Source organism: Sinocyclocheilus grahami, unplaced genomic scaffold, assembly GCF_001515645.1.
Source record: "Sinocyclocheilus grahami isolate Dianchi unplaced genomic scaffold, SAMN03320097.WGS_v1.1 scaffold87.1, whole genome shotgun sequence".
NCBI classification, from domain to species: domain Eukaryota; kingdom Metazoa; phylum Chordata; class Actinopteri; order Cypriniformes; family Cyprinidae; genus Sinocyclocheilus; species Sinocyclocheilus grahami.
The window spans coordinates 1,904,917-1,917,669 of record NW_015505266.1 but is presented as its reverse complement, the minus strand read 5'-3'; the positions used below and the strand labels follow the sequence as shown (position 1 = coordinate 1,917,669).

The window sequence follows — 12,753 nt, the reverse complement described above, 5'->3', positions numbered from 1 at the left end:
AACAATTTTAATTAAATCAGAACCTACACACGAACGTTTCAGTTGGATTTCAAATTAACTCAAGCATTAAACTTTTAATCGGTGCGCCAGTGTACACAGCGTTATTTACACATTAGTTAATCCTGTTCATAATCCCTCCCATTCTCCCTTGATAACAACCAAAGAGAATAAACAGAATCTTAATTAAAATCAGATACAGAAGCACTTCTCAAACAGGAAAACACATCACTCTCACCTCTCTGTCTAAAGAGATCTTTCAGTAAAAGGTCTGTGTCAGTCAAGCAGTTAATTTCTTTTGTATTCGAGCATTTGCCATTTTGCCAGCCATTTTCAAATGGATACATATTCTCTTTTTAAAAGCATCAATTCAGTGTGTTCTTGGAGTTTATTCCGTAACGCTGTAGTCTTTTAGCAGTTTAATTGTTGCTGATTAGCTTAGTGACATGCAAGCACTGTATACAGATGTTTGTACAGTTATGGTTGTGGGCTCCTCAGGTCCTCGCAGATGCCGTCTCTCATTTAGTTGTGGAAAAGTTCAGTGAGCTGACGGATAACTTCACGTCTCCACATGCACGCCGGAAAGTCCTTGCGGGTGTTGTCATGACAACTGGTAAGCACAATGCATGCTTATGACTGGAATGTTGAAACAGGAACATGTCCTATTTGGCTAAATCGCATTGACCGTTTTATCAGGTACAGATGTGAAGGATGCTCAGGTGATTTGCGTCACCACAGGAACCAAGTGTATAAATGGTGAGTACATGAGTGATCGAGGACTGGCCCTTAACGACTGCCATGCTGAGATCATCGCACGTCGCTCCCTCATCAGATACCTGTACAGTCAGCTGGAATACTTTCTCAGGTGAAACACATATACATATTTATCTTACATTTGCAATTATATATTTTTAATCATTCTAAATTGTAATAATAATATGTTTATTTTATATAGCGCCTTTCTACAAACTCAAGGACGCTTTACAATCATTCATTATTCACCATGACAGCAGAAATAAAGGCATACATATACACTGAATGTAGAGAACACAAAAAGCACAACCAGATCAGATATGTTTTCAGGTGTTTAGTTGTGTGTCATCTGCATAAAAATTAAAGTTAAAACCATGGCGACGGATAATGTGACCTAACGGAAGTAAATTAGGAAAACTAGAGGCCCGAGAACAGATCCCTGAGGAACACCATTAATGTCAATTCGACACTAGTATATCATATAACAACTGTCAGTTTAATGTTATTTATTGCAGTTAAAATTATAATTAAATTATAAACCAAATATATTTATAAAATAAATATCTAAATTATATATTTATAATAATAATAATAAAATATGTAATATTGTTTGGGTGGTAACAATACTCTCTAATCGTCCTTTATTTTATAATCATTACAAATTAACAAATCATTCACACTAGCCTGTTGATATGGAAGATTATTTTTGGATCAATTTCTCAGATGCCAATTAGCATGAATTGATATGGACATGGATATGTGTGTGTAATCAATTAGACACGACCTTTATTTGCTGTGAAATAATAAATGACAGATTTGATGACATGGGTGTCAGGCCAAGGACCTATTTTCAATTATAGACATTTCAAAGCCCTCTTAATAGTCTCTGTTGACATCATAGATCTCACAAGTGTGTGTGTTTTCTCTTTAGCGACAGCACTGAGGAACATGAGAAATCCATATTCAGATGGTGTAGTGAACATGGCTACCGGCTAAAAGACGATATTCAGTTCCATCTGTATATCAGTACGTCGCCCTGTGGAGATGCCCGGATCTTCTCCCCTCATGAGGCTGGTGTCGAGGGTATGTAAATTATGACGGATGAATGGATTTGCTAATTTTGTTGTTGTATGCCACAACAAAATATGGACCAGTTTTTAAAAAGTAGTAAACTAAATTCAGCTCGCTCTTTCTAGACCAGGGCGACCGGCATCCAAACCGCAAGGCTCGCGGACAACTGCGAACCAAGATTGAGTCTGGAGAAGGTACAATACCCGTTCGTACGAGTAACACCATTCAGACCTGGGATGGAGTGTTGCAGGGAGAACGACTGCTAACCATGTCGTGTAGTGACAAGATTGCCAGGTATGATTAACAATATTGTTTTCATACAATATTTGTTTTCTCAATTGCCTCTCTCAAAATTAATTTTGTAAAAAAAAAAAAAGACATTTGTAACCCATTTCAATTCCATACATGAAAAATTAATTTTTGATGCATTTCAATGTATTTTCAAATCCAAGTTTGTTTTCGCAAAAATTCAGAATGTAAATCGGGGTCAATGTTTATTTTCTTGTGCTGTGACCATGATTAAAATCTACTCACGTTTTAAGCTAAAACTGACTTTTTCCCCCTTTTCGTTTTGCCTTTTTTTTTGGAAAAGCTTTGGCTTTAATGATTGATGATTCTTTTTGAGGAAAAAAAAAAGCCTGCTGACATCAGGTGGCCCTCTTTTATGGTGACACCTCTCCTTGATCTGCTTGATGTCGAATGCTTCCTATGACCGTCTTACTTTTTTCCTTGTGCCCCCTCCCCCCAACTTTAACAAGTCTCGTTAGCATTCCGTTGCCTGCATCCAGTGGCACTCAGAAAGCAGCTGATTGGCTGTCTTCTTGGCTCTGAAACCCCAATCACTTCAGCTCTCTCCAGAGCGAGGGGCTCCCTGGAGCAGGGGCATTGGGCCCCTGATTAGGGTTCTGATTATGGTCTCCAAAAAAGAGCCGTCCTGCTGAGGGAAGCCTACTGCTGCAAACACATCCGCATGCCTCACATTGGATGCCAAGAAATCCACTCCAGTTAAACGCGGTCGTTATCATCCAGCTGTGAGCTGAGGCTTTTTGAGAGCTCAGATCTGATGCATCACCTTTGGAAAAAATCATTCTGAAGTCTTCGAAGAAATCACAGTGATTGAGATTATAGATCCCAGGTGTTATTTTTCCGATCATTTCAATGGTTGCCGTAAATATGACTGTGCACTCTTTTGACATCAGGATGTTGTTTTATTCCTTCATGGTACTGTGGCATAAGTATCGTGCTGTATGTCCGCAGGGGGTGAATACTTTGTACTGCATGCAACCAATGACATTGTTTCTTTCCGTCAACCAGGTGCACACCTGTGTTTTTTAAAAACATCTGTGGTTTTCTTTCTCCCTTAGATGGAACATAATTGGAGTGCAGGGGTCTCTTCTGAGTTATTTTACAGAACCCGTCTATTTCTCCAGTTTAATTTTGGGAAGTCTGTACCATGCCGACCATCTTTCCAGAGCCATGTACCAGCGCATCGCCGACATGGACGATCTGCCCAAGCCATTCGCCCTCAACAGACCTCTTCTTAGTGGTACAACATCTCAAATAAATGATTGATTATATCAGTTTTCTCAGCTGTTTGCCCAACCATGTCTGTTTTCTCCCTCCTCTGCAGGTATCAGTAACACAGAAGCAAGGCAACCTGGGAAAGCTCCCAACTTCAGCGTCAACTGGACAGTCGGAGATCAGGGGTTGGAGATCATTAATGCCACCACAGGAAAAGATGATCTCGGAAGACCGTCTCACCTCTGTAAACACATCCTCTACAGCCGCTGGGTCTGTCTACATGCCAAGGTAAAGCACTTCTGTAAAGGTGGACGATAGTTCATGGATGAATCTAAAGAATCAAGGTTTAATTTTTAGCAAATATGGTAACTTGGTCAACCCTCTATATGCGACTAAATCTTCACTCTGGGTAATAAATTCTCAGATTTTACTCGCCAGTGTGTGAGTTGAAGGAGTATAAGTTTAGCACAGATGTATTTTCACGCCAGGAACACACTGACTGCTCGCTTCAAAGTTTCATTCTCCGTCAAGCGATCTGTGCTATTTTTCAGTTCATCTCAATGGATGCGCAGCGCACCTGTATTTGTCATATCGTAAACTCTAGTGTGAAGGCGCACGACTCACCGTCGCTTTGTCTCACACACACGCAAAGAGAGAGCGAGAGAGAGAGTCTAACTGTACATAACATGCAGAATTGACGCGCTACATGTAAACAATATTCTTTCTTGTATTTTCCTGTCAAAATAACGGAGTTCCTTTGGAATTCTTCAGCTTTTAAGAACTGCCGGATTCTCTGGTAGTAGGCGGAACTAATGTGCAAACGGCAATCTCATTGGCTGGCGCTCACCTATTATCATCCCTGTTTTGATTTCAGCGAATCAGTTTGAGCGAACGCACACAACCTATTTAATATTCATGAATCCAGCAGCTTGTTAATCCTTAGTGTTTTTTATATTGTTCTTATTAGTAGAATTCGTAGTATTATTACTATTATTATTATCTTATCAGTAGGCTATTATTGTTAGTTTTTTCCCCCAATATTTTTTTTTTTACAGAAACACTGAATGACCAAAAAAGCACCTGCATTCATACATAGTTACTAAGTTTTAATTCTAATTACTAAAGTTCTATCATTAAATAATACTTGATTATCACATTATAATGCTTGACTGACTGAAAGTTAAGAGTGTACTTCCCATTTTACAAACACACACACACACACACACACACACACATACAGTATATATATATATATATATATATTAGGGGTGTAATGGTTCACAAAATTCACGGTTCGGTTCGATACGACACAGTGGTGTTACGGTTTGGTACGTTTTCGATACGGGGGGGTTATTGGTTATGTCGCAATGTTGGAAATATTTCTGTTTTAAACCATGAAGGCGAGCCAATAGATGTCATGCAAGCAACGTGCAAACTTTGCGCAAGAGTTATGCCGGTGAACGTCTTAATGTCAGTCAATTCACTATGCAGAAAGTGAAAGTAAAAACGGAATGATGGAGCTTTCGGCATCTGACGTCGCATATTCTCTCAGAGACGACGAGAAACTAATAATATGCTGATAACGGTATATAACTGTTTTAATTTATTCCCTTAATATTTCTCTTGTGACCCGTACATAGTGGAAAAAAAGAGAGAGGAAACGGATTTTGTGTTAAACAGTCTGGCGAGGAAACTAAAAAATGTACTAGCCAATAGCAATTCAATTGCTAAGGTGTCCGTAGAGGGTTGTTGGTATATTAAAAAGCAAATATCCTTTTACCTCTCTCAGCTCAGTGAGACTCTGCGGATCCGAGGATCTCGGCCAGGCTCCTACCACGAGGCAAAACAAGCGGCAGTGGAGTACCATGCGGCCAAACAGACTCTCTTCAAAGCTTTCTACAAAGCAGGACTTGGAGCATGGGTTGAAAAACCCATTGAACAAGACCAGTTTGCCCTTACCTCTTAAGATAAACCAAGAGAAAGGAATTGTCGGCAAGAGATTTTTTGTACATTTACATGGAATGCAAGGTTTTAATCTAACCTCCATAGTTGTTATTTGTATTGCCTCTGTTATTACTGAGAGTTGCTTGGTTTCTTTTATCTGTAAAAAAAAAACATGGTTGTGTTTACTCAAAAAAAAATGGCTGAGTTAAAAGGAATCCAGCTGAAATCTTGCCGTTGGGTGGAACAATACCTTGTACTAAACCAACCAATCAAGGTGGCCTGCACAGTTAATCACATTGACTATAATGCTGGATTAATTTTACCTCAAAATGATTTTAAGTTACATCTATAATTGTATTGGGTAGTGGATCAATTTTTTCACTCCAATTAAATAATGTAAAAATTTTAATTTCACCAAGGAAGTTCCCCACAGGAAGTTTTCACTCAGGACAGGAGACAAACTGATCTATATTATGGTTGCTATAAACCAGCAGCTTTGTTGCACAAAAATACACAACATTGTGAAAATAACTATAGAGATGCGCAATACAAAATGTATGTGCTAATACAGATATCTGTTAAATAAAACATTTTCTGATACCGATAGTTGGTACTTCTAGTACCAGTGGTGGCTCTGCGCTTTCTGCCACCTTTTTAAACACCCTTACATTAAATAACTAATAATGGAATTTAATTATTTTATTCTGTATAGAATCTTTTTGACATTTAGCTAACTTAGGGTGCTTAAATAACAGTCAAGCTGTGATAATTATTATTAAGTGCTATTAATTAACAAGCCGGAGATCTTTGATTCACTGCATGAGTTTTGTAATGGCCCACTTTTTCACCTCGCTTTTGATTGATAGGACATAATTAGCTGTTTCAATTTTCAGCCGATGTCTAATAACTCCGATAGTTACAAATATAGGCCAATAGCAGTAATTGGCCAATATGTGTAGCTAAAAATAATCCAACAAAATTACCCTGCAGGCTCAGCCCAGTTTTGGGTAAAGTCAAAGCCCAGTGTTTTTTTGTTTGTTTGTTTGTTTTTTAATACTTGTTAATGTATTCTAACGTACATGTTTTTTGTCTAAAACCACATTTCCACTTTATTGTAAATGTGACAATTTAGTTGTCTGTTTAAACTGATTTTATCAGCCAGTTTCTTGTTTAATGTTAAGAATGTGATGCCATTTTATTGAAAACAATAAAGATTGAACTGTATCATCCGAAATCTAAGTTAATCAGATTGTGACTGGGGAACATTTGTTGCTTTTAAAGAGAAAAAGTGGTACGGTGATTGTAATTATGAAGATACTAATCTACAATGTTACAGATTCCAGGAAATTACTTAAGATTTCATGTTTAGTACTTAAGGGTCTTGCCTCAAAAAGCTGTTTTATGTGTTCCTGTTTTGCATGTGTCCGTGAAGTACACAAGACCGTAGGGTGTCTCATTCATCATTTTAGGTTTTAATAGGGTGCTTTTTAGCCGCAGTGCACACTTTTGCAAAGCACTGAACTTCAGAGTGGGTTTCAACCCAACAGTCTATGCTGCATTACGCCACCAAAGTGTTGAGTCCTCACTCCTCGCTCAAGTGTTGACTAAGAGCAACATTTGAGACCAGGCCTTTATTATTTTGTTTGTCTCGGCTCAGCAGGAGCTCTAGAATCAATGCAAACTCTAGTACTCAACCTAGTTATGTCGAGAACATGTCCTGAAAAATTCCCATGATGCCACTGTGTTCTGCAATTCAGGATGCTCTTTGTTGTCTGAACTAGAGTCCCGCATGAATTCGGTTTGAACTGGTTCTGCTGGGCCGGAATCAGTAGTGCTTTAAGTGCTGCGTCTAAGCAAAGACTCAAAAGCTGAAAGAGTTTTTACATGAGAGGAAAAGTATAAAAGGAACTGTAAGAAAATAAAACGATCACGGTCTTTGTGGTATATCGGTCTCTCAGAATTTGGTCTGTCAAACTTTTGTTTCATGAGTTCTAACATTACCCAAACAACAAACGTAATTGCAACATGTTTCTCTTATAATCCTGAAAGTTGTACTCAATTTCCCCCCAAAAAAGTATTTTGTGCAATTGTACCGACTTTTGAAAGCTTGAACGTTTTTAAATACCCAAACAAATTAATAGACTTGGTGAGGGATTAAAAACGCATTATCAGTATTCTGTGCGTTCTTAAGAACAAAAGAGGTTCAAGTGGATTCGTTTTTTGGAAGTCTAATTCCACTAAATTATGACCTTTTGTTTACCGGCAATAGCGACATGCAAAATGAAGCGATTAGCGGTGTGGTAATCGCAGTGACTAGAGTGAAATTGTGTTTATCTGAGCTCGCAGGCTCGTTGTGGCGAATTGGTCTTTGAACAATGGCACTTTCGGCTTAAGTGCTTTTATCCGCGACTCCTTTTAATTCCCATTCTAGAATGTTTCCTCTCTTTTCTCTTTTTGCTTTACCATTTATCAGTTTTGAGGGCTGAAGCCTTTGTGTCTCTAAAGAATGCAAGAACTTCTAAAAACATGCTTGCATCCTGGTTTATGTGTGTTTAGAGGCGTACAACACATTGTAATCAACAATTTTCCAATACTTTACGATGTTCATGAACATTGGCTTTTTAAAAATGTTTACATTAAAAAATGTTTTTATTTTAAAATAATTTCATGAAGATGCAATAACAGTAATTTCCTTAACATTTAAAGCAGTACTGTAGTACTAAAATGTAACTAAATAAAATGGTAGGACCGCATATTAAAATGGCTTATCGACTTTTAAAAAAAAAAGGAGAGAAAACACTACAAAACCTAATCAATTAGCATATTATTTGTCCAGTTTGTTTATCAATACATGTTTTGCTGATTCTGTTCACCTCTAAATGTCAAACCTGATAAGAAAGGTAGCTATAATTATTGGTATGCTTATTGGTGTCTTTTGGGTGGTGTCAACAATATTGTTTCATATGACTGAAAATCAGTTTTATGCGTCAAATCATCTTCACTTTTTAATTTATGCAAGTCATTTAATTGCAACGGTAGTTTTGCATTTGCTAAACAAGGACGTATGAAGAATATTTTCCCATCTACTATACACATCTATAACTAGAGTTCAGACAGGACTTTTCAGAGGAATATTCTAAAGCAATTCATTTCTTTCTTCTCCCATTCGTATGAAATGGAAATGGTCTGATAATCTGTGCAAGCCTGTGGCTTCCCTCTCACAGCTGTCCCGCTTCTTCCCATGGTGCATCGGGAGCATGTGGGTTTGGGCCATATCAGCTCTCCACACCTGTGCAAGGTGAGAAAGTGGAAGATAATCCCGGCACGGATTTGCCTCATCTCTGCGCTTCACAGGAACCTGAACAAACAAAATAAAGTAACCTTATCGTCCATCAAAACTTTAAAAACTTCCACCATCTGTCGGCACCATCTTTAACTTCAGAGAACTTCCAGTGCGAGAAAAAGAAAGCTGCCCTCCGTTGTGCGAACCGTGTGGATGTATTTACGATTTAGGGAAAAAACGAGAGATTTGCGGATGATTTTCAGAGTTCGATCAGACTCAAGGTGAGGCAGGATTAGCGTTAGACGCCTTTCATGGCTGCCGGCTTCAACCTTTATCTCCAAATTGCCTTTAAAAAAAAAGGAGAGAAAACACTACAAAACCTAATCAATTAGCATATTATTTGTCCAGTTTGTTTATCAATACATGTTTTGCTGATTCTGTTCACCTCTAAATGTCAAACCTGATAAGAAAGGTAGCTATAATTATTGGTATGCTTATTGGTGTCTTTTGGGTGGTGTCAACAATATTGTTTCATATGACTGAAAATCAGTTTTATGCATCAAATCATCTTCACTTTTTAATTTATGCAAGTCATTTAATTGCAACGGTAGTTTTGCATTTGCTAAACAAGGACGTATGAAGAATATTTTCCCATATACTATACACATCTATAACTAGAGTTCAGACAGGACTTTTCAGAGGAATATTCTAAAGCAATTCATTTCTTTCTTCTCCCATTCGTATGAAATGGAAATGGTCTGATAATCTGTGCAAGCCTGTGGCTTCCCTCTCACAGCTGTCCCGCTTCTTCCCATGGTGCATCGGGAGCATGTGGGTTTGGGCCATATCAGCTCTCCACACCTGTGCAAGGTGAGAAAGTGGAAGATAATCCCGGCACGGATTTGCCTCATCTCTGCGCTTCACAGGAACCTGAACAAACAAAATAAAGTAACCTTATCGTCCATCAAAACTTTAAAAACTTCCACCATCTGTCGGCACCATCTTTAACTTCAGAGAACTTCCAGTGCGAGAAAAAGAAAGCTGCCCTCCGTTGTGCGAACCGTGTGGATGTATTTACGATTTAGGGAAAAAACGAGAGATTTGCGGATGATTTTCAGAGTTCGATCAGACTCAAGGTGAGGCAGGATTAGCGTTAGACGCCTTTCATGGCTGCCGGCTTCAACCTTTATCTCCAAATTGCCTTTCAGGGGGTGAAGTGTGTAAAAAGAGAAAAGCGGCACTCTTTCTGCCCTTGTCACTGGAGTCATAGATGTGCGTCTCACTCCACTTAAACTGTTTTTGTTAAGCGTAATTTGAAGGCATTGTGTGCGAACACAACGTGTTGGTTGTTTTGGTTGCTTCAAATTGCCAAAGCGAGATAAGATGATTTGAAGTGTGAAAAAAAAAAACGTCAGGGGCTTTTGGATGAAAGCATTTTACCTCAAAGAAAATTGACGACCAAAATATCGGACAAAGCAGACAAAGTTCAATTTTTGATGGACATCTTCTATTTTTTGTTTCTTTTACCTCAAGTAAACACACAATTGTATTTCACAGAACTAAAGTGATGCTAGTTAAAGTTCACAAACAATATCATTTATAATAACTTTTATTAAGAAGTTATTTCAATAGAATGCACATAGCAAATTAAAGTCAAACAGAAATGTCAGTTAGGAATGTAATTAAACTTGGAGTCATGTATTTTATTTTATTTGATCTATGGGATATAGCAACTTATAAATAACGCTAAGAAAAGTGCATTTAAATTACAATATTACACTCTAAAAATGCTGGGTTAAAAAGGGACAAACCCAGCTATTGGGTTGTTTTGACCCAGCGGTTGGGTTCAAAGCAACCCAGCTGCTGGGTCAAAACAACCCAATAGCTGGGGTTGTCCCTTTTTAACCCAGCATTTTTTAGAGTGTAATGTTCAACCATCAAAATGTTATTTTAGTGATGTCAAATGACATCCCCGTCAACCAGTAAAATTAAAATTGATTTACCATGTGCGTCACATTTTTGGTAACAATGTAGTAAAGGAGGCATTAGCACATGTTAGGTCACATGCTCTCAAGGCTCCATAGTGAGCTCATTTTAGACTAGAAAATACACATAAATGCAAGTTATAAAAAATATAAATTGACATCCAAATGTGTTTTCTTTGTCATTTTTAATGCACTTTTATAAAAACAATAACTCCAAGACCAAAAAATCTGAACGTCATGCTTAACTGACATAGTCAGTTTATGGGATGCATATTTGGTGTAGCTGGCACTATTGACCAGCATTGGTGGGCAGTATAATAGCCTTTATGCATGTGTTTTAGGTTCATTTTTGTAAGAATTTTGGAAGATGGAGAAACAAATCTGTACTTATTTCAGAAGGTGTTGATGATGGTGATAGGAATGCATCAGAAAATCAGTAATAAGTAATAAAAGAAGTTGTTGAGGACCAAAGAGGATAGAAGCAATGAAGGTGAGGGCAGTGATGAAGAACAGGTTGTTGTAAGTCAGGCATTTGGTTACAATATTGTATGCCAGTTTGAAAGATGTGATCCATTCAACAACCAGAGTTCAGGAAAGATGCCAATGTCTGTCTATTGATATAATCTCTCTCTCTCTCTCTCTCTCTCTCTCTCTCTCTCTCTCTCTCTTTTTTGTTGTGATAATTTCAGAATGCCACACTGTACAAAATGAAATGGTTGCATTCAAATTTTTGGCCTTAGTCAAGTTCTAGATGGCAATGCTGAATAAGTTGGCTTACACTGTTGAGATAACGTATCGATTCGCCAGTGTCTTTAATTCAGAAACCTCTGCACCTTGTTTCATTTGTCACAGCTCGTTTATTCGTTCGATTTGCCACCATTAAACTACTTAATGGACCTTCTTTTAATGTCAACAGATGGGAGAACAGACACCAGAGCATCTTACCTGAGTTAACAGAGCATCAACGTCAATCTTTCACCTGGTGGTGCAAACGTGACCTTTACCTGCTCAGCATGTCGAGCTGAAGAAACCTGCTTCTTTCTAAGAAAGTGGAATCTAACATGATAGTTAATAAACAGTAAGACCTTACAATTTGGTAGCACAGTTTCACCAAGATGTCAGGAATACATAACTCATTTTAAATACATGGGGGAAAAAACACATTAAAATACATGAAATATAGAAAAAACAAAAAAGTAATAAATTATTACAAATCAATGATACATTTGTAAATGAATGAATACAAAAAATAGTAGCCTACTTAAAATGGGACTTACATTTAATCATTTAGCAGACGCTTTTATCCACAGCGACTTACAAATAATGAGGAGAACAATAGAAGCAATCAGACGAACGAGAGAGTAACAGTATACAAGTGCTGTGATAAGTCTCAGTTCTTCTAGCACAGTACACATAGCTAGGTTTTTTTTTTTTAATAGATGGAATAGACTAGAATAGAATAGGTAAGTGTTAGTATTAGTATTAGTTCATCAGGTGCTGGCGAAAAAGATGTGTCTTTAGACGTTTTTGTGAAAATGGCCGAAGAGCTGTTCGAATTATGATAGGGAGGTCATTCATTCCACCAGTTGGACTTAACAACAGTTTTTACATTCACTATTTGAAGGAGACCTAATATGAATTCATTATGATTTTATGTTATCGTTATAATTGTAATACCTTTGGCACTGTTGACAATAGTATGGTTATTTTCAGAGGCAAGACCTATTTCGCCTCAGTCAGGACAGACCATTTTCGCCTCAGGGATTGCGATATGGTATGTTTTTCTTGTTGAGAAAATCATATTTATCATATTTTTAATTGGATAGTCTTTTATATTTCTTATTCGGAAACAGTGTTCTACTTACGTTTCCCGCCTCGTGTAGGTCACAGACTTTGGTCAAAGAAGTAGCTACGCAATTTGTGGGTGTGGCTCAGTCTATGGTGTGGCCAGTGTTACCAGATTGTGCAGTTTTGAATTTGATTGTGCGGGTAAAAATCGGCTTGGGCGGGTGGACAAAATCTGGGCTGGTTTGGGCTCAGTTTGGCGGTTTTCAAACATATAAACTGCATGGACTAATTGTTTAACAAACAAACCCAAGTATGCATGTACTGCATACAATCAATCATCACAACGTTACTAACACACACATGTTGGCTTTTATGGTTTATGGGGACTCTCCATAGGCGTAATGGTTTTTA

At 37.8% G+C, this 12,753-nt stretch overlaps 1 protein-coding gene across 4 annotated transcripts in view; it reads left to right on the top strand.

Moving 5' to 3' along the window:
* The window catches only part of LOC107586961 (double-stranded RNA-specific editase 1-like), a 40,654-nt gene extending 31,966 nt beyond the window's left edge, over nt 1-8,688 (top strand). For 3 of the 4 annotated variants that reach the window (XM_016274541.1, XM_016274539.1, XM_016274542.1), the window contains 7 exons: nt 496-610; nt 694-862; nt 1,682-1,833; nt 1,947-2,115; nt 3,186-3,367; nt 3,452-3,630; nt 5,132-6,474. In XM_016274541.1, the coding sequence (XP_016130027.1) occupies nt 496-610; nt 694-862; nt 1,682-1,833; nt 1,947-2,115; nt 3,186-3,367; nt 3,452-3,630; nt 5,132-5,308 (1,143 nt within the window). In that variant the 3' untranslated portion in view covers nt 5,309-6,474. Of the gene's footprint in view, nt 1-495; nt 611-693; nt 863-1,681; nt 1,834-1,946; nt 2,116-3,185; nt 3,368-3,451; nt 3,631-5,131; nt 6,475-8,510 lie in introns of those variants that run through there. The other variant, XM_016274540.1, reaches the window with a different exon arrangement.
* Nucleotides 8,689-12,753: the final 4,065 nt, after the last annotated feature.